This window comes from Paramisgurnus dabryanus, chromosome 14 (assembly GCF_030506205.2).
Source record: "Paramisgurnus dabryanus chromosome 14, PD_genome_1.1, whole genome shotgun sequence".
Lineage (NCBI taxonomy): Eukaryota > Metazoa > Chordata > Actinopteri > Cypriniformes > Cobitidae > Paramisgurnus > Paramisgurnus dabryanus.
The window spans coordinates 19,308,070-19,331,404 of record NC_133350.1 but is presented as its reverse complement, the minus strand read 5'-3'; the positions used below and the strand labels follow the sequence as shown (position 1 = coordinate 19,331,404).

Sequence of the window (23,335 nt, the reverse complement as noted above, 5' to 3'; positions counted from 1 at the left end):
CCAAAAAACAATAGGATAATAAGTAAAGATCATGTTGCATGAAGATAATTTGTAAATTTACTACTGTAAATATATCAGAAATGTATTTATCATGAGTGTCACTAGGACCTTAATTGGAAAAAAAAATGTTTGCACCCTCAGATTCCAGATTTTCAAATAGTTGTGTCTCGGCCAAATATTGCCTTATCCTAACAAACCATAGATCAATGGAAAGCTTTTTAACTTAGCTTTCGGATGATGTATGACAGGTTTTGGGGTCCAGTGTCACATATTTGCTAAAGGTAAAATTTATTTTGTCTAGCAGAATTCCAATTAATTAAACAGAAGAAATACGAACATTTATAAATAAGTTTTTGAATTAGTTTTTGTAACTCCATTGGCAATAGTTTCTATGTGGTTAATTTGAGAAATTGTTATTAAATAATAATTATAAAAAACTAGGTGGGCTAAATGAGGTAAAAATTAGTTAAGTTAAAATAAAACTGATAAAACAATACGTTTTTGAATTAGTTTTTGTAACTCCATTGGCAATAGTTTCTCTTTGGTTAATTTGGGAAATTGTTATTAAATAATAATAATAAAAAAACTAGGTGGGCTAAATGAGGTAAAAATTAGTTAAATAAGTTAAAATAAAACTGATAAAACATACTAATATTGTACGTTTTAATGTTTGTTACTCAGCAGACATGATAGTCTCTGACTGTGCAAGTTCTCCCACTGTGCATCACACACAGGACCAGTTTACTGCTCAATTCATGTGTTTAATATTTTTACCATTAGGTGGCAGTATGCCTGCATTTAAAAAAATACATTTCCATTTGGTTGTCTTCAGACTTGCTTTCTTGCTGATGAAAAACTCATATTTCTCCATATTTGTATTATAGATTTAGTAGCAGGTCATCAAGGTTTATTTATTTATTTAGTCTAAGTCAAGAAAACAGTGTTCCTGTTGGCTTTTCCTACAATTATTATTTAGTTTTTTTGTACCTTCTGAATAGATTATATGTTTCCTCCCTAAATAATTTAACAACAGTACCTGTCTTAGCTTTTATAAAGTATTCATTTTTTTGTTTTATACACTTTTTGTAAATATATAATATACACATATCTTGCAAGAGCGCATGTAAATGTCATACATTGTTAAATTATGTATTTAAATAATTAAAGTGAACTGTAATATATCGGATATAATTTCCCCTATATGCATCATACTGTGAGTGAAAATCAGAAGGAAAGACAATAGTTGCCCTTTATCACTCAAATTAGGATAAACACATCCAACATACTATATCTTGACACTAGGATGCAACACCTGCTCTGCGTCTGTTCACAGATACCTTTGGGCAATCGGAAAAAACCTGTGGAAAAGATGGAAGAAGAGATTTTTCGTCTTGGTGCAGGTATGCGCTTTGTCACCTCAGTGTCACTATGTCCTCCCCTACCGATTCAGATTTTTGATCACAAGTGCTGTGCATTTTCATTTCCGTTCTGCGTGTCTAAGTCAGTACACATTCTGATCGAGCACTACAGCGGTGTGTCAGGTACTTTGATGGAGCCTTTTTTATTTCTGTCCCCTTTGTGTGAGCTTCAGTCAGCTTGTCTATGGTGGATTGTAACATGTCTGAGAGCAAAAAGTTGACAGGCCGCCTGACTTAGTAAAGGACCGGCACTCGCAGCTAAAAGAGCCCACATCACACACCCACCAGTCGCTCGCAGCTACAGCTACAGCAAGTGACAAACAAAAGTCAATACACTGACATTATTTATTTACCTTAGTGTTCATCTGCTCGTGTGTCAGCGTGGGTCCATGTGCATGCGAGCGAAAAACATTTCACCATGCCCTGTTTGTGTTTACAATGTCAGTCTGGGCAAGAAAATATGCCAGAATGCGCTTTTTGTGTTTTAGTTGTTTTATGTTGTGTTTATGCTTCCATCAGTTTCTATCCTGGTTTTGTAATCGTCAATATAACCTAAGGGGTAGTTCATCAAAAATAAAATTTTCTGTCAAAAATTATTTTATTTTCTGTATAAATTACTTTGTTCTGACGAACACAACGGAAGATATTTTGAGGAATGTTTGTAACCAAACCGATCATGAGCCCCATTGACTTCAATAGTAATAAAAAGAATACTATAGAAGTGAATGGGGCTCCTGAATGGTTTGGAGCAGATTAAAAAGGTTTATATACAATAAATTGCAGCATGCATTGTGCAGTGGCTTCCTTTGCATTAAATTAGCAAGGGTTAAAGAGTGACAGTTCTCCAAACTGTCATGCGCTTTGTTCACGCTGGTTTCTGGTATTTTTTGTTAAATAATTAGGTATCTGTGCGCGTAGTAAGCCTTGTTGCTTCTGACTCCATGAGTATACTGTAAGACAAGTACTTACGATGTGTTGCGGACTCATGTGGACCCCCTGATTAGGAGGGGCCCCAGGCGACAGCCCGTATCGCCTGTAGGATAGGCCGTCCCTGCTTGAACTAACAATGAGTAATATAATTTTTCAACTTTATTTAATCTGTAATACTATTAGTTAATGCCAATACAATTATTCATGTTAGTTCATTGTGCATTAGTTAATGTAAAAAAAATGACTTTATTAATTCACTGAGCCATTTCAGTGTTATGGGTTTCATTTTCAGTCAAAATTTAAAATATAATTTCTCAGATAATGTATTTATTATACCAATATATTGAAACATTACCATCTGCTTATGTTTTCATTAGCCTCTAATGATAGAGTCCAGAAATTATGAGTTATGGAGTTTTTGGGAGACAGCATGCTTTGGAGGAATTCTGTGAATAAAACGCACAAAATCAAAAGCAATAATAATAAATAATAACATAATAATTCATTTAAAATAATTTTCATGTGTGCATTTATGAGAAAAAAAAACATTGTTATGGATGTGACATTTTTCTGTTATTCTGAAATAATTTTCTGTTCAAATAATTTACATAAAAACGTAAACTTCGCATTCGTTTTTACAACACCAAATATTGACATCTGAGATATCAATATGCTTTAAAATATTTGCTTAAAAATGTTTTTATGGCAATGTTGACATTTGCATGAAATTGCTCTACTTCTTTAATAAATACTTTATTGTTTTTTGTTAGTTCATGTTAGCTAATGCATTTACTAATGTTAACAAATGTAACCCTATTGTAAATTGTTACTGCAATTTCCTTGCTATTATCAAAAAAGGACATTATATGTATTGACAATATCGGTAACACCTTAACATTAGTTGATGTATTAAATAACATGAAAAAAACATGAGCAATACATTTGTTACAGTATTTATTAATCTTTGTTAATGTTAGTTAATAGAAATAAAGCTGTGCATTAACTTTAACAAGATTTTAATAAAAGTATTAGTAATTGTTGAAATGAACATTAACAAAGAATAATAAATGCTGTATAAGTGCAGTTCATTTATTAGTTCATGTTAACTAATGTAAAGTGTTACCACAATATCATTATTATACTACTATAATTAATGTGAATTAATTATTTCTCTATTTGTGCAGTTTTATTTATATCAAGTGACAGACGTTTGATTGACACTTATTTCTATATAAATGGCACTGCGTTTAATGTGAGGTTTGTGTTACAGAGTGAATGTGAGTTCAGCAGTGCTATATTCATGGTTAATTATCACACCGTGAACACCATTTAGTTTGATAGAGGAAATAATTGGTCATTTCCATCTCTTTAGTATTTAACTCTTGTAAAAATAGCACAGTACAGATATATCCTCTATGCATCTACCATATAAACCACCAAATCTTGTGTTTTGTGCCTCTGAGCTCGCCCATTCCTTCTCTCTCTTTAAATTGCAAGCATAAGGCCCAGCATTATGATTCAAAGTGAAGTCTAATTATTTTACGGTTGGTAGGCAATGTGACAAAACAGCGGGCAGACGTTCTGTGCTTTCTTCGTCTCGTCTCCGCTACTCTGGCTCAAGCATGCGGTCTTACGCATCTGAATATGGTAATGCGTTGAAGTGACCTGGAGGGGCTGGGGCGGTGTGCGGCGCGACTATCTGGCATTTTGCTTTATATTTGCATCCAGCCCTCATCGATTTGCACCAGCATGTCTCTCTCGGTGTGATTTGCAGAGCATCAACAATAACAAGGTTATTTAAAAGAGCAAAAGCACGCAGGGGTAATCAGAAAAGAAAAGTCATTTAAAATCCTTTAACTGTCGGTTTGACAGCGGGTCAATGGCCCCACCAGCTACACGGTGAGCGAGTGATTTATCATAATGCTTCTCTAGCTTTTGACAGGGCCAAACTTTCGCGCACGAGTGTGTTAGAAAGCGGGTTGATGGACGAGTGTGTGTGTGTGTATGGGGGGGTGTGGGCCCCAGTGGAGTCCCGAAGGCACCTGGGTGCCACCAAGCCAGAACGGGGCCCCGGAGCAAGCCCGAGTGCCCGTCACACACATGACATTGAATTTATCATGTCACTCGAAGATGCATCTCTCCGCAGAGTGAAAGAGGGCTGCCACTTTCAGCAGATGTGATGGAGGCACTGGATTGGTGTAATGCTGAGGACGGAGCCTCGCTATGACGGAGAAAGGGTTGACAGCAGTGTGTCTATGTGTGTGTGATGTGTGAGAGCGTGGATGCCTTTATGTCTGTGTGTGTATTATGTGCGTATGACTGGCACCTAGCTGTACGACTCACATCCAGGCTGACAGTCTGTCGTTCCACTCCTCAGACTGTAATGTTTGATTGACAGGACAAAACCCAAACGCACCCAGCCACTGATCAAGACAGTCTCCTTCTGAGCATCCTTAAATTTGATCTTATGTGGACTTTTCAGTTTGGATTTCTTCCTTACATTTCCTGATGAAGCACAGTTTAAAGAAATGAAATGATTTATGTGTATTTGAGTGTTTGTGGGTCAGGTTTGGCTACTTTGTTGAGATGACATAATATTAAATAATATTTATAAATAATAGGGCTGCGGGATATATAAAGCATATCAAGATGGTTTGCGATCTATGATTGCGTGTTTTTGTGAGGGATAGGTTTGGTTTATGGAGGGATATAGGTATGAAAAATATTATTAGTATAAAAAAGGAATAAATATAACATCCCCAACATATGCATAAGAGCCTGAGTATTTACTGTATCTCAATTTTATCTCTAGGTGAGCCAGTATACCTTTGCCATGTGTAGCTACAGAGAGAAGAAAGCAGAACCTGTTGAACTTCTCCAACTGGACGGATACACTGTGGATTACACCGACCCTCAACCAGGTATCTGCAGCCAATCAGAATGTTACAAGCAATGACATCACAATACTTTCTAATTTTGCTTATATTGAAATCTACCAGCACATTTAATCCTGCTGACCTGCACACAGGTAGTTGTTAGACCAGCAGGTGGCATGTGTTTCTATTCTTTAAACCAGTTTCAGTGCAGGGGAAAGGTGACACATTTCATTAATATTAACTAGTTAAGGCCAATTATCTTTAAATTAAATCATCTGAATCTTGCATAAAACATGCACTGGTTATTGAAAAACTACAATGCAGCATCAGAGAAATTAAACGGGGTGAAAAGTGTTTCATGATGCTTAAGTGTGTTTGTGTTTGCATTTACAGTATCTTAAAGGGGCCATTTCACAAGACTTTTTTTAAGATGTCAAATAAATCTTTGGGATCCCTAGAGCACATATGTGACGTTTTAGCTCAAAATACCATATCAATAATTTATTATAGCATTTTGTAGCGGTGTGCAAAAATGTGCTGTTTTGGGTGTGTCCTTTAAAATGCAAATGAGCGGATGAAATGCAAACACTGATCACAATGATGGTGGTTTGTTGAAATTGAAACTCAATTGTGCTGTGAATTATTTTCTCTCTCTTTTACTCTGCACTAAATGGCAGTGCTGTGGTTGGATAGTGCAGATTAAGCGGCGGTATTATTATAAGAGCTCCTTATGACATCATAAGGAGAGCCAAATTTCAACTACCTATTTTTTATGTGCTTGTCGTGAATGGTTTACCAAAACTAAGTTACTGGGTTGATCTTTTTTTTACATTTTCTAGGTTGATAGAAGCACTTGGGAACCAATCATAGCACTTAAACATTGAAAAAGTCAGATTTTCATGCCATTGCCCCTTTAAATGTTACATAAATGCAAGTCAATATGTCATCTCACACAAATAATTATAAGGATTGTCACACAATAATAGAGATCCACTCAATATTATAATAACATTACACATGTGAAAAGTATTTCATTTCAAAAGTACTTCCAGTCCAGTCCAATACATTATTTTACCATTGAATTACCTAGCTAGGTCATGCCAACAAAAGTTAGTTACAGTTTAAAAAGTTAAATTAATTTATTAGAGGGATAGTTCACCCAAAAATGAAAATTCTGTCATAATTTTCTCACTTTCATGTTGTTACAAACCTGCATACATTTCTTTGTTCTGATGAACACAAAGGAAGATATTTTGAGAAATGTTTGTAGTCAAACCGTTCGTGGACCCCATTCACTTTCATAGTAGGAAAAAGAATACTATGGAAGTGAACGGGGTCCATGAATGCTTTGGTTACAAACATTACTTGAAATATCTTCCTTTGTGTTCATCAGAACAAAGAAATGTATGCAGGTTTGTAACAACATGAAAGTGAGAAAATTATGACAGAATTTTCATTTTTGGGTGAACTGTCCCTTTAACAATAGCCATACAGTAAGTTATATTAATGTATACAGTACCTGTAAAGGATTTAACAAGGAAAAGAGCCCAAATGCAGACGTAACAAAAATAGGAATCTATTGCACAAAAAACAGTAGTAAGGGAGCGGGTAAAAAGTGACGAGACCCGGGAAATGCGTGGTCAGAATAATTCAATACTAAAACCACGCATCTCCCACATAAAACATGGTACTGCCAGGACCCCGAACACAAAGACTAGATCTGATTTAACACATGATTCAGACGGGTCCTGACAGTACCATCATATACATGCAAAAGTCTTAGGCCACCATGCCAGAATTAGATTTGTTGTTTTTGCAATGTTATAGTGATCATATATAATTGTTTCTCAGTCTCGTTAATAGAATACAATCAGAAAATACAGGAAATGTGTGTGTAGTATAAAAAGCAAATGTAAACTGATGTGTCAAGTTTTTAGGGTAAACTCCCCTTCCACTTGAGCAATAGCAGGAAACTGCAGGATGTCTTAAACCTAAATAAAATTAAATCCTAATTTCTAACATTAAAAAAATTAGCCTTTTTACTTAATTCTGCTCAAAAACGCTCAAGATGTGTTTAGTGCCAAGAGAGGTCACGCTTAACACAGACGATGCCTAAAGAAGACATTTAGCCATTTTATTTTTTTGTACATATTTCCTGTTTTTTCTGTTTGTAAGTATCTTAATAAAATAGATCGAAATAAAAGGATGAACATTAAAACTTCTAAAACAACAAGTCTGGTGGTGGGGGCCTAAGACTTTTGCACAGTAGCCAATGTGAACCTGCATCACAAAAACAGTCAAATTTTTTGTAATTGAGACGTATACATTATCTGACATTTGAATAAATAAGCTTTCCATTGATGTATGGTTTGTTAGTATATGACAATATTTGGCTGAGGTACAACTATTTAAAAATCTATATGTTGAGGGTGGAAAAGAAATCAAAATATTGAGAAAATCCCTTTTAAAGATGTGCAAATGAAGTCGTAAGCACTGCATCCACTTACAAAATAAATGTTTTGATATATTTGCGTTAGAAAATCTACAAAAAGGATCATGATCTTTACATACTATCCTAATGGTGTTTGACATAGAATAGAAAAATCTTTACAAAATATTTTTGACTTTTGTTACAAATATACCCATGCTACTTAAAACTGGTTTTGTGGTCCAGGGTCACAATGTTACTTGTTACCAAATTTTGGTCGTTTTTAAGGATCAGAGGACGTACCAATAGCACCTTAACCTTGTAGTAGTTTAGTGTTTGTTCAATTTAAAGTTTAAATGATAAATAATACGTTATAATACGCAGGTCTGGATGGTGGTCGAACATTCTTCAATGCTGTTAAGGAGGGAGACACTGTGATATTCGCCAGTGACGACGAACAAGACAGAATCCTTTGGGTTCAGGCGATGTATCGTGCCACGGGCCAGTCCCACAAACCCATCCCTCCGACCCAGGTGCAGAAACTCAATGCGAAAGGAGGGACGGCACCACAGCTCGACGCTCCCATCTCTCAGTTCTGTAAGTGTGGAATAGTTAAAGTCAACAGATTAACTCATGCTGATAAAAGTCAAACACACAGGCCAAAGCTGCATTAATAATAACACGTCTGTTAACTAAAGAGTATTATGTGGCATCTTGCTATAAAATGTTTGCACTCAAAATAACACATTTTAATCTGCTTGATTCTCTCAGAAATCTTCCATCTCGTGTCCCTTAAGTGTTTTCCCTTTTTGTCCCTGTTGTACTGCCTGTTGGGTATTTTAACTATACATCTCTCTCTTTCTGTCTCTCTCTCTATCTCCCTTTTCCTCATCCCTTCACATCCCACGCTTTTCTCCCTTGCCATTATTGTTTCCATCTGCATAAAAAAGATTTTCAATCTTGCTTTGCACAAGCTTTGCTTACTATACCCTGTGTAGTAGGCAATAGTCTTTCTCACTTTCTCTCTCTCTCATTCTTTGCTTTCTTCTGCTCCACGCGAGTCTATATGTCTCTGGTTTGTTCCCTCTCACCCTGCTTTCTTGTAGCCGGACTGAAGGGTAAGTGCTACCCTGTAGCAGGCACAGATCAGATAAGCCGCTCCGGATTATCTGACACAAGCAATGTGCTGTTTGCTATCCCATAAAAAAAAAAATCACATTACTGCAACACTTCTCAGCCTCCTCTTTTGTTTTTTTGTTTTTGGGTTTGAAATCCACTTTTAGGTTGCATGTGAAGTTTTATTTATGTCCAGTTGCATACTTGCCCTCTCAAAGCGGGCACTTCACTTCATCGGGTCGGACGCCGCTGCACATTTTTACACGCGCGGAGAAAAATCCCATCCATCTGTTTCCTTCGAGGTTGAATGAAATCCACAGCAGTTGCCCTAATTTAACAATAAAGGTTTCAGAGCAAATGGAGAATATGGTAAATGATATAATTATAGTGATTTTCTCAATAGTAGTTGTTGATTTATTGCGCTAAATGAATTCTGCGAAACCACTGGCGTGTTCGTCACCCCTCAGCAGCTGGTAATTACAATGTTAAGGGTGGCGTGCTTTGAATAAAACAGTGTATCGGCACCCTGATTATTTCTGGAAGCTATCAGTGGAATGTTACCAAATAACTACTTGCTAGTTCACACCAGCTTCTCTCATGCGTAGACGGTCGTGTCACCACTGTTTTTGTTGTTTTTTAACCTTACCACAGCGTCAAATTAAATTGTTGTGGTTGCAGTTTTAAATGTGCTGGCTAGGATGCAATCTGACAACATTGGCTGTTTGTGAGTGTTTTCTGTGTTAGTTAGTTTTTTTGTTGTTGTGCAGTGGACCCAATATTACTCATTACTAAAGCAGTCATGAAAATACTTAGCTGTGTGAATACAAGCAGACCTTTTTCCTCTTTTTGATGTTTTTGCAGATGAGAGTTGGCAAATATGTAGCTGGAATATAGGACACATCAGCAGATGATGTTATGCAGTTATTTATTACACTGTACAGTTTATTTACAAACATACAGTACACTGTCAAAAATACCGGTACAGAAGTTGTCTCTGGGATGGTACTCTTTAAAAGGTCCTATTATGTACCATTTATTTACACATATGTATAAAAGTACCAATTGGGGCACTAATATGAATCCTTTTGAAAGGGTAGCACCTCAGTGACAGCTTTTGTACCTTTATTTCTGAGAGTGTACATAAATTGATATCACAGTCATCTACTGTTATCCTAGTTAAACCCTTCTGCCACACATATATACAGTAGTACTGTGCAAAAGTCTTAGACCGCCACCACAATTTTTGATGTTTTATCAAAATAATTTTTCTCTCTGTTTAGATACAAGCAGAAAATACAGGCCATTTAGTATGTACAGAAAACTGTGCAGGCGTCTTCAGGCAAAAGTCAGTATTTAGTGTGACCTCTCTTGGCACTAAACACACCTCAAACTCTTTTGGAGAGACAGAAGTCCTTAGATTAGAATGAGATATTAGGCTTTCATTTAGGTTTCAGAAAGCCTGCAGGTTCCTGTTAAGCGGAGATCACACTAAATACTTGACACTTTAGATTATAAATTTATTCTGTATTTTCCGGTTGTATTCTAACAAAGAGATTAAGAAATAATTATATATGGTCATGTACACTTGCACAAACAAAAAACCTAATGATGGTATGGTGGTTTAAGAGTTTCACACACAATGTCTTTGTGGTATTTCTTTCGTGTTTTCCTATAGAGTTACTAACAGTTTAGACTAACAGGTTTTCCTCACTTTTGATACCTTTCGGATGCTAAAGTTTCTTGTCTTCTGTTTTTTAAAGGGATAGTACATACAAAAATGAAAATAATGTCATTAATGACTCCCCCTCATGTCGTTCCAAACTTGTAAGACCTCCGTTCATCTTCGGAACACAGTTTAAGATGTTTTAGATTTAGTCCAAGAGCTTGTTGACCCTTCATTGACATTCTATGCACGGTATACTGTCCAGGTCCAGAAAGGTAATAAAAACATCATCAAAGTAGTCCATGTGACAACAGTGGGTCAGTTAGAATGTGTTATAGCATTGAAAAGACATTTTGGTCCAAAAATAACAAAAATAATGACTTTATTCAGCATTGTCTTCTCTTCTGCGTCTGTTGTAAAGCGCATGCGAGAGACTAAAGTCACGTGATTTTCAGGTAAACTAAAACTGGTTGCAAAGCTGGAGAGTTTTTGACTGAGTTAATAATTTTGCACGAGTATGGCTATATTACCCAACATCAGCTCACATTGTCTTTTATCAAAGGCGAGTCCAGGAATCGTAAATTCAATGTGATACAAAAATTAAGAGTTTTTTTACCGTATTCATCGGATCTTGCTCTTCCAACAAACTCCGCGTGACAAGTGGATGATATTAGAACAGCGCGAGAGCGATTTGAAATCAAACTCCTCCGTATGATTTCCCGAATATTTCTCGCGGTACTTTGATGTCATGTGCGATTCGGTTCTTGCATTGCTGCGTGAAGTTGAGCACACCTAAAAACTCGAGACAGCTACCTGTATGAACTTCCGGCAGAGAACGTCCCTGCCTTTGCCTCATCCATTGTTTTTATATGGGAAGAATGTTTTATTTTCAGCGTGAGAAATACAAGGTGTGGCGTGTGAAGGCTGAAATGCGTGAGACTTGAGAGCCCTGTTTGCATCTAACGTTCTAGAGATGTTAATACACACAGACAGCAATAAACAAAAGCTGTGCATGCTCTCCTCACGTTGTTCTTGTAAAATAATAATAATATAACAAGCATACCACTACGGTTCAATGCCGGCTCGAGGGGGATCCTCCCTGTACTGCGCATCGTGTCGTGCACGTGTGGGCGCTGCTAGCGCTGTGAGCTTTCCCTAAAGAGATTGTCCAATAAAAGGTCAATACGTCATCATGTGACTAATTTTATTTGCGGCTAAATGATTTTTTTTAAATTTTACTAATAGTTAGATTGGGCAGGCCTTCACAAAAGGGCATTTAATTACAAAAAAATGCCTCGACAAAAAGGGCACTTTGGTCATCCAGGGGTAAAGGGGCAGGTGCTTGGGCACCCGCCGCCCCCCCCCTCTGCACGTGCCTGACGTGGATGATGTGTAACCCCGGATTTCCACCGACTGTGGAACGGCTGCGGATCCGCTGCGGAACAGCGGCGGAGTCAATCGGTTTCCATTCAAGTCAATGTGTGTATTTCCACTGACTGCGCTCCGAATCCGTCACAGCTCCGGCCATCCGCAGCCCTCCGGCACAAAAACACAGAGCTTCTATTTTTTGACGGATGCCGGACAGCTCCGCAGGGCGAAGCCATGACTTTATCGCGTGAACATACCTGAATACGCGAGAACTCGTGTTTTAATAAAGTCATTAATACAGAAACAACAAATAATAGACAAGAACAGAGCCAGGGGCAGTTTCAAATAAATACATTAAAGATAGAGCATAAATAAATGTTTTAGCAGCCTTCTTATTTTTTGAATTTTGGATGGATTTGATGTACTGCTCTGTCTACGCGAGATCTCGTGTTGTGATCTGGGCTGGTTTGTAAAAACGTTATAATTCAACGGCATAATGGGCAGAGACAGAACTAGGTATCGCGCGATCATCACGTGAATTTGCGAGACCTCATGGGTCCTCGTCACTTCAGCACGCAGCCGCTCTGCAACAAATACGGAACCGGTGGGTATTGACGGACAGCGAAGTGCGGAGCCGTAACGCAGCGGAGCTGATCTGCAGCCGCTCCGCAGTCGGTGGAAGTCCGGGGTTATACGCAGACATGTTTGCGAAGTTTTTTTTACAAACTTACAGCGTGGGTCTCCCTCAGACTGTAAATGAAGCCCGGGCACAGAAAAAAGCGAAAAACAGCTGGGGCGCACCAGATAACACGTCAGCCGCGTCGCAGTCACGTGACTTTAGTCTCACGCATGCGCTTCACAGCAGACGTGGAAGAGTAGACAATGCTGAATAATGTCTGAATAATTTTTGTTATTTTGTTACCAAAATGTATTTTTGATGCTTCAACACATTATGGGCCCTATTTTAACGATCTGAAACGCAAGTGCGAAGCGCAAAGAGCAAGTGACTTTGTGGGCGGATCTTGGGCGCTGTTGCTATTTTCCCGGCGGGAGAAATAACTCTTGCGCCAGGCGCAAATCAATAAGGGGTTGGTCTGAAGTAGGTTCATTATTCATAGGTGTGGTTTGGGTGTAACGTCAAATAAACCAATCAGAACGTCATCCAACATTCCCTTTAAACGCAAGTGCGCAAGTTCCATGGCGGGTTGCTATTATTATGATGGATTTACCAGGCGCAAACCAGGAGCGGTTCACAGCCGAGGAGAACGACGTTCTTGTAAGAGCAGTAAAAGACAGAGAAGTTGTTTTGTATGGGGATGGGAGAAAACTGCCCAAATCAGCGTCGGTTAAACAGGCGTGGGAGGAAATAGCCACAATTGTCTCATCAACTGGCATCCCCAGGACGTTGCGCTGCAAGCGCTACAATGATGTCAGGAGACGGGGGAATCCCAAGCTTGCCAGCATAAATCGGCCACGCCGTGTAACGAGAGGTGGATCTGCCTCTACACAGACGCCAGCTGAGGACATCGCTGTGTCCACCCTCACCGCTGAAAGCCAAGAAACGCAAGCAGTCCAAGTACACTTACAAATCAAGTTCACATACATTAAGGTTTCTTATGAAAACATTTTAATTATTATTTACATAAAATAAACGTAATACAGCCACACAACAAACTTATGTAAATATTTTAATCATTATTTGCATGATAATTTTTAAATGCAGCCACACAAAATAAATAAAAACTATCACCACAATGCTCACCACAATGATTTCCCTTATCTCATGTGTTAATATTTTTTATCGTAACAATTTATGATTTGCAAAAATAACTGTTGCATCTGTGTAGATTAGATAAGCAAAGTGTGTGCGCGTTGTGCACGCTATACATTATGGTCAAGCATGCACCCTTAAAATAGCATAATGAACAACACACAACGCGCCACTGACTTTAGACTAGTTTTTTCTGGTCAGTGGCGCAATTGTTTTTTGAAACTGCAAAATAGCATCAGGGATGGTTTGCGCCGGAACACGCCTCCTTTTTTGCGCTGAACCGCCCAGGGAGCGCAAGTTCATTCCCTAGTTTGCCGACATGCGTCTGTGGAGGGAAAAACCCGCTGTGCGCCGGTGCAAATACGAATGATACATGCGTTACTAACAAAGTCAATTGCGCTGGGTGCAAGATAGGGCCCTATAACTGACCCACTGATGTCACATGACTACTTTGGTGATGTTTTTATTACATTTCTGGACATGAACAGTACACCGTACGTAGATTGTCAATGAAGGGTCAACAAGCTCTCGGACTAAATCTAAAACATCTTAAACTGTGTTCCGAAGATGAACGGTGGTCATACGAGTTTGGAACGACATGAGGGTGAGTCATTAATGACAATATTTTTATTTTTGGGTGAACTATCCCTTTAAAGCCATGTTCTTGCACAGGTACATTCTAGATGTAGAGGGATGCTTACTAAATCATTGATCTTTTGAAATCACTTTTTGAGGTCTTGTCAACTTGCAGATCAGTTTTAATGACATAATGGTGTAAAGCAATTTTCCTTGATTTAGTTATTCAGTCTTTATAAGTAAATGATTAAATATAGAAATTTGGTGGTTGACTGTCTCTAATAGAAAAAGTAAAAAGACCAGATATAAAATACTAAAAAGAATTATAAGTATAAATTAGTTTAATCTTGTTTACTGCTAATTCTTAAACAAAGAAAAAAAGAAAACAGTGACAGATCTTCAATGTCATGGCTTTTCTAATCCAATGTGATACGAACTGAAATACAGATGAAGCTCTAAAAGTGTCTCACGTCTGCAGGCCTGATAAGGGCAGCCATACTGTTGGAAACAAAATTCAAGCGCAGATTAAATTAGAAAGCACTTAATAAAGTATGCCTCTGCTGTCACTCCTTCATTCATCTCTTATTCTTGACCTCCCTCTGTCTGTCCATCCCTCACTCATAAAGAAATGCCCGTCCTGTCACATGGGCCCCTCGGCTCTTGTCGGCCCAGGGCCGAATCTCAGACACCCCCATACGTCCGCTTGTGCAGATGCACACAAAAAACTACTCCTAAATAGCCCCGAATACTCCGTGCTTTGGACTCCTCAATATCTATAAATGAAGAGAAGCCATCAATCAGTGTCATTTCTCCTCTATCCTGCTCGGACAGGGCAGACTAATGTCATTGTGTGTTATTGTCCAGTGATCTTCTCTATTCTAGTGTCAAAAAGACATGACAAGCTCATATTGAGACAGAGGAGAGGGACACGGTGTCACCTTTTTGACTTGTGGCTAATTTCTATGGATCAGTCCCCTTTTACTTATGTTTTTGGATTTATTTGGGGTTTATTTTGGTTAATGCCATTAAAAGAACACACTGATAGAGAAACGTTTTTGAAATAGCAGTAAATATTGCATATAATTGTCATGAAAACATTTTAGCACTTAATAAAACAGATAATTTTCACAATCATTATTTTACAATAAGTGCTTCATGAACATTCAAATATAAATACAGAAGAGTTTAAAAGTGTTAGACCATTAGTGAAATAGCTTATATTTTGCATTTTCTAATGTATACATTAATTACAAATTCTATAATCAGCATTACAATTTTAGTACAAAATTAATAATAAAAAAACTTAAAATAATTTAAACAATTATTTTTGAATGATATTGTGCGCTTAGATTAACATGGACTGAAAATGGACATTGTCATGGTCACCTAGAAATTATGGAATTTTTTTTTAAAGTAATTTCTTTGTTTATATTCATTATTATTATGCCTGGTCTTAGACTTTTAGACCCCAATATATGAAAATATATTAACCAAAGTTTCGTACCATGTGTACAGTGGCGGAGCCAGAGGGGTGTCCAGGGTGGCACTGGACACCCTTGACATGTCACTGGCCACCCCGTGTGCCACCCCAAATTTAATGCGCTACTTTCACTTAATCGCTATGTTTATTTTCGATGTGCGGCAGCGCAGCACATTGTTAAAAACAAACATCCTGCGGTCGCGGCGCACACTCTTTCTTTTTCAATCACTGCGCAAAGAGACTTGGATTACTCTGCTGATTTTGGACATACAGATATGATTTATACATCATTTAAAACGTTCAAGTGTCATTTTTTGTGTGTCTATAAAACTGAATGTTGTGCTTTTCACAAAATTAAGAAAATATACATAATGCGCGTTCTGTTATCTCTCCATCAGTGACGTCTTTTCAAAAACGCGTCAGAAAAATTACTGTAACTTAACGGATACTTTTCATATCATCAGAAGATAAATGTCATGTCTACATAATGCTTGGAATCTTTAAAATGATGTAAGTGAAGTCGTACATTTTGCTAATACTACATGATTTATTTTCACCGTATGCTGGAGGTGTGGTAATTGTGGACTGAATCTACGATTGCCATTTCTTTTTACAACAAAACCCAGCACCATGTTTTCATTTTTGATGTGATCTTTATAGGCTACTGTATGATTGTTAATTCGACTGGATTGCCACATTGAACTTGAAAGCGCGACGCGCATATCGGATCTTAAACGACTTCATATTCTCGTCTTTTTTGCTTAAAATGCTCATATGTCAAAATAGCTGTCTTGGTGATTTTCATACTTAACATTTGGTTACTGTACGTCTTAAACGAATAAACATGTTATTGCATTCGGTCTTAGCCTAACCTGTTGAAGTCTCTCTGTCATTAAAGTTAATTAAATATCAAAAGAAAAAAGAAAACTTTTGCATCTTCTGTATCTTTGTAAATAAAGATTGATCGAAACATCCTTTGTGTTGAACTCTGCTATTTGAAATAAGTTTAAGGTTTATCATGGAGTTTAGATTTCCTGATCTTTTGCTTCATTAAAGGGATAGTTCACAAAATGAAAATTCTGTCATCATTTTTACATCCTTATGTTGTTCTAAACCTGTACGAATTTCTTTTTTTCTGATGAACACAAAAGAAGATATTTTGATAAATGATGGTATGCACCCAGCTGTTAACCATTGACTTCCATAGTAGGAATAAAAACAACATAATGGAATTCAATGGATATACCATTAATTGTGTGCTTACCATCATTTATCAAAATATCTTCTTTTGTGTTTATTAAAATAAAATACAGGTTTAGAACAACATAAGGGTGAGTAAATGATGACAGAATTTTAATTTTTGGGTGAATCCCTTTAACAGACAATAAATCAGATAAAGTAGAAAGATTTAAAATTCACCCTTATTATGTTTACATCTAATGCGATCAAAAGATTCATTTATGCTTTCTTGATACATGGTTACATGTCATTTTCTTTTATGGACTATGGACCCCCTAAAGTAGCTTTGGCCACCCCATTAAAAAAATTCTAGTTCCGCCACTGCATGTGTAACTATTTTACAATACATTAACTCATGTATAAATATAAGTTAATATTATTATAAAATCTTATTAATGTTTTCATTTTTGCAGTTTATTATATTAAATGTATATATAATCTTATAATTAAGAATTTGAGCCTATAAAAAGAGTCACTTATTGATACTGTACAATAAAAAACCTTTGTCTTCCATTACACAGATAAACAATTAAAGTAACATGTAAACATGTAAAACGGCAGACGCTCTGTTGGAGGTGTCTGTTGAATGACTCAATCATAGAGTATAGCTGTAAAGCCCCTGGCTGAAATGGGGCATTAGAATAAGAATAGCCCCTGACTAGGCAGGATTAAGAAACAGCCCTGCTTATTTGTGCAGGGCCAGATGTAATACCCAAGCTTACTGACAGCAGAGGAAAGTGAAAATGTGTTGTTGAATTTATTTAGTCCCTTTAATGGACAATGGTTGGCAGGGGTAGGGGGGCTCCACGGCCGGTTCTCTCCCAGTCCGGGGTTTATAGGCAGTGGGTTTCTTTAATTAGGGTTGCCCTGAGGGGGGGCAGAGGCCTGTGGACAGAGCAATGAATGGAGAGGGAGGAAAAAGCGTGAACGTGGGGTTGTTGTTTGATTAGCAGGGTCAGACCGAGACTCTGGCTCAGACAGGTCCTGCAGGATTACCAAGCCAAATAAATCTATTCAGTCTAATACAATAATAAAATTTAACATGTAATGAAATATACAAGCAAACAACATTATTGTGTTCCCTATACACTTAAATTGAGACTGATATAGTCTATGTCGCACGTTTGCTTAATGACTTGCATAATAATTAGTGCTAGGCAAAGATTAATCGCGATTAATCGCATACAAAATAAAAGTTAATTTTTGCATAAAATATGTGTGTGTGCTGTGTTTAATTATTATGTATATTTAAACACTCACACATACATATATACATTTCAGAAAATTGATTTATATAATTTTTTCTATTTATTTATATAGAATATATAAAAATAAATAATAATAAATATACAGTATATACACATGTAAACATATGAATGTGTGTGTGTATTTATATATACATAATAATTACACACAGCACACACATGTATAGTATGCTTAAAATCACTTTTATTTTGTATGCGATTAATCGCGATTAATCTTTGCCCAACACAAAAAAAAAAATCATAACATTATAGTTTCATACATAAACTATTTGACTGTACATTAACTTAATGTGTAAGACATTATATAATACATACAGATTTATGCATTTTGCAGGTGCTTTAATCCAAAGCGACATACAGTGCATTAAATATACATTGTTTTTTATGAGTACGTGTGATACAATGACTCAAACCCATGACTTTTGCATTGATAATTCAATGTTTTACACATTGAGCTACAAGAACAAGTAATATCTTGATAATCCTTACAAAATTTTAAATTATAAGGTCTTACCATTGCTCCTTTTTTTATACATGCATTCAATGCAAAATTTAAAAATGGATCCTAATAACACCGTGTTTCACTTTCACTACATAATTTGCAGCTGAATTAATAAAAACGCAAATGAAGAAACCCATTGCCATGCTTTTATAATGCATCCCAAATACAATCTATATAAAATGAAATGCTGGATGTGGTACGCATTGGGTTCCATTGGGTTTCTCTAATGCACCTTGAATTGACGAGACTTAGCTGTTATGCAAGTTGACAATGACGCAAATACGTTTCAGTGCTCCTGTGCACAGGTGAATCTGGCTCAGTGTGGACTCCTTTAACTTTGACATGTGTATGTTTTTAAAGCCTCTTTCTCTCTCCATACATTCACCCACACACATACACAGATGCAGACCGAGCGCAGAAACATGGAATGGATGAGTTCATCTCTGCAAACCCCTGCAATTTTAACCACGGTTCAATGTTTGAGATGGTTCAGCGGTTGACACTAGACCACAGACTCAATGATTCGTACTCCTGCCTGGTAAATGAGCTTTTATTTCTATTCCATTCCATATAGAATACAAATGCTCTTTAATGATATAATATTATCATTTAATTGATGAAACATGTCCACTGTTGTCTCAGGGTTGGTTCAGTCCAGGCCAGGTGTTTGTATTAGACGAATACTGTGCCAGATACGGTGTGCGGGGTTGTCACAGACACCTTTGCTACCTGAATGACTTGTTGGAGAGAGCTGAAAAAGGGTCCATGATCGACCCCACCCTGCTGCACTACAGCTTTGCCTTCTGCGCCTCTCACGTCCATGGCAACAGGTACAAATTTACCCTTTTTGACCCTTTAACTCACTCTTTCTTACCATCTAATTCATTCATCACATTTATTCACGTTTAATTTTCTCTCTCTATCGTTCACCCTTTCTCTGAAGTTCTTCATGTTATCCTCTACCTAAAATCACTCCATACCTCTTCTCGGTTCTCCCTTTTTATCTGTCTATACACCCACTGTCCACACATGGGCAGAAACAGAGGTAAAGTAAGACAAAGCGTCTTTATGGCTGTCCAAAGCTTGTTGTCCTCAATGTTTTGTAGAAATTTCCATCCTCTTTCTCTTGGAGCTTAATGACTGGTCACAGGTAATGATGCCTTTCTCCCTGAATCCCGCTGTAATTCCTCATCGCCCTACTAGGAACCCAAGCTCCCTCATTCAAGCACTGGTTCTCAATTTCAGTCTTTGAGATCCACAGCACTGCATATTTGGGATGTTTCCCCTATTATACACACTAGATTTACATCATCAGCTCATTAGTCTAGATAATGGAGACATAAAGAGTGCATTTACAGGGCCAAACTACTGTACAACTCATGGTTTAGGGGGCATACTGAACCATACCCGAGTACATTTGACCCACAAAGTCTGGTTTGACTAGTGTGATCACTCCATGCGTTATGCTTAACCGTACCTTCTTGGTACACTTGCAAAGGTTTGGTTTGGGGGCGGGGTAGAAGTGTGAGTGCTAACCGTGCCTGAGCACCAATCTGAAAGCTTGATGTCAATTATGCGACTGTTAAAGTCTTCAACAAGCCTTTAAGCAAGTTTTGATTCTTTGGTTAAAGGGGACATTTCACAAGACTTTTTAAAGATAAATCTTTGGTGTCCCCAGAGTAAACACAAAGTGCCGTTTTTGGGTGTGTCCTTTAACATGCAAATGAGCTGATCTCTGCACTAAATAGCAGTGCTGTGGTTGGATAGTGCAGATTAAGGGACTGTATTATCCCCTTCTGACATCACAAGGGGAGCCAAATTTCAATAAGCTATTTTTTCACATACTTGTAGAGAATGGTTTACCTAAACTAAGTTACTGGGTTTCTTGTGTGAATGGTTTTTGACACTAAGCAGTAGGCTTTTCATCTCTGTCTCTCCCTGCATGTCTAACCACATGCCTGCCTTGACATTTGTTATTTCTGTATTCCATCTTCTTCTTCTCAGTCTGCTTATTTGTATCTTTTGTTGATGATTCTTTTTTCTTTTTTTCATTGTTGATTGCACAACTCAAATTATTGTTTTTTTCTCTATCTTTCACTTATTTTTCACCTTCATGCTGTCTCCTAACAACCTTTGTGAATGTGCTTATGATGTGTGGAATATGAAGAGTAAGCGGGCTACTAAAATGGCCCGTGTCAGAGAGTGAGCTCCTTAGTGCTCTGTTTCCCTCCCCCCCTGAGCCCTTGACCCCCTCTAAGAAAGAGAACAAAATCATGGATGTCTGGAGAAAAAAGGAGTCTAAGTCGCAGGTGGTCGCAGGCCCCAGAAGGTGAGAATGTGAAAGCGACCGACTCTTTTGGGTGTGGTTTTGCGTTAAACCCCACCCTTAACCAAGCCTGAAACTGGGAAACAAACTGAGGCAAGAGAACAAATGCATTATAACTTCCCCTTTGTATATGATTGGTTTGTGATTTCATTTATATTTCTTGTTTATTTGTAAATGTAAAAACGCCACTTCAAGTACATGTCTCAGATAGTAAAATAAATGTAAAGTTTTTATGTATGTGTGTGTATGAAATCAAAAACAGTATGATAGACATCTGTTGAAGCAGTGAGAAACATGCAGGATAAAGAGAGTGTGCATGTAGCTGGAGGTCAAGGGTTGACAGGTTGACAGGTCATCTCTCTTTCTTGTCGTCTCCCAAACTAGGCATCTAGGGCCGCTCTCCAGCCTGTACACTTGTGCCAAAACCTCACGTCCAGCCAATAACACTCTCTTTATAACTGACACGGCCCTCAGTCTGCACCTTGCGGCATTATGGTCAACTTTCAATATTATTTAGCCAAATAATCTACAAGTGTTACAGATGGTGACTGTGTATCACTGATGTTGTTTGACATGATACCACTGTATCATTATCATATCTGGATTACCACACTCATAATTATAAATCTGTGTGATGCCAGGTAGTGTTATTACAGTAAACTAAAAATATGCATGTATAATGTAACATGCACCTTTTAGATCATTCCAAGTGTTTCCCAATTTGTAAGCACTTCTTTCTTTAACGCCACTAATTTTAAATGGAGTAGTTGACCCAAATTTGAAAATTCACTCGGAATTTGGCCAACTGACCCTCATGCCATTCCAGATGTACAGTGCTGTATATGACTTAATTTCTTCAGTTGAAAACAATCTAATAAATGATGTTTTATTAACAAAGTTCGGGAGGAACATGTCAAATAAAATACCTAAGTGACTTCAGCTGTTTTCAATCAGTAGTCAATGGCACCAGCCGCTTTCAATCGGTAATCAACAATACACCCAATCAGCTCGAAAGCAAGCCATATATAAATCACAGTTGAACTCACTGAAAATCCTTCGCATCTTTCAGAATGGCTTTTTCAGAATGGCATCTTTCAGAATAGTAAAACCAAAACTCAGTCGACCTCCAGGTAAGAGTACGAGCCCCAGCAAGCCTGGGTCGATCCCCTGCTACACAGCAACCTGCTGCTCCACGTCATTCAGCGGGGGCTTCCAGCACTCCTCGCCCGGATTTACCAGCCACCAACAGTAACCGTCGCTCCGCTAGCGTGAGGTTGCCTCCGCTGGCGGGGCAGGCGCGAACTGTTGCCACTAAACAGCTGCGGTCCGCGGCTCCTGACGTGAGGCTGCCTCCGCCAGAGCCGCGACCCCGGAAAACTTTTCCGGATTATTCTCCACCACAGGCTTGCACTCCGGATATACCGGCCACCAGCAGCGACCGTCTCCCCGTCAGCGTGAGGCTGCCTCCGTTGGCGGAGCAGACGCAACCTGCTGCCAATATCCACTGTTCATGGCCCGCGGCTCCTGACGTGAGGCTGCCTCCGCCAGAGCCGCGAGCCCGGGCAGTTTTAGCCGGTCCTTCTCACGAAGCTAACCCTAACACTTTTCCTCAGCCAGGGCCTACGGCAAGTGGTAGCGCGATGATGCCTCCACTAGAGGCGCAAGCCCAGCCCATCTACTTTCCACCTCAACACTCTCTCTCGCCTTCCCGTTCGCTTCCCAAACTCCATCAGCAGCAGCGAGCACAAGACCACCTCATTTTTTCTACACTGAACTGTATTCCACAAAAGTGGTTGTTTTGAAAACTCCAGAAACGCTGAAAGCTGCGATCTACATGTAAAATAATCCACTCATAACAAATGAACGAGTTATTCGTGTTATTTTTATAATAAGCGCCAGTGAATGCACCGCGGGTCTGGCAGCGAATCTCTCTCTCTCTCCCCCTCTGTGCTCATGCAGCCGGTCTCTGACGGGCAGAGGTTTCTTGAAGCGCGCGCAACAGGTCCCCAAATAAAGAGTTCTTCTCGCACATAATGCTAATAGTTGTAAGTTTCTGAACTTTAAGACAAAACTCTCGTTTATATCAGTGACACGTGCGCCGATTGAGCGATGTAGTTTGAGGCCTGATTTGCTTATAGTACAAATATCTTTGATCAGAAAGACGAGAAAGAAACGCAAATGTTAAGGTCTAATAGAAAGTAAAGAGCGTTAAGACCTTAAAATAGACTTCATCACATCATAGCACCTGTCATATTTATAATATCTATATCTAGAGATCCGTCTCTCATATACAGGTATTTATCCTGTCTGTTCGTGTTAAACTTATACCTGTTCATTTTACATATTGCCTATTTTTGTAATGTATGCATAAATACAA

At 38.2% G+C, this 23,335-nt stretch overlaps 1 protein-coding gene across 14 annotated transcripts in view; it reads left to right on the top strand.

The window, feature by feature from the left end:
* Nucleotides 1-23,335, top strand: part of cadpsa (Ca2+-dependent activator protein for secretion a) — a 157,830-nt gene that overhangs the window by 76,678 nt on the left and 57,817 nt on the right. For all 14 annotated transcript variants that reach the window (XM_073811878.1, XM_065241449.2, XM_065241448.2 and 11 more), the window contains exons 10-14: nucleotides 1,334-1,400; nucleotides 5,161-5,269; nucleotides 8,037-8,249; nucleotides 19,034-19,170; nucleotides 19,275-19,462. In XM_073811878.1, the coding sequence (XP_073667979.1) occupies nucleotides 1,334-1,400; nucleotides 5,161-5,269; nucleotides 8,037-8,249; nucleotides 19,034-19,170; nucleotides 19,275-19,462 (714 nt within the window). The remainder of the gene's footprint in view (nucleotides 1-1,333; nucleotides 1,401-5,160; nucleotides 5,270-8,036; nucleotides 8,250-19,033; nucleotides 19,171-19,274; nucleotides 19,463-23,335) is intronic.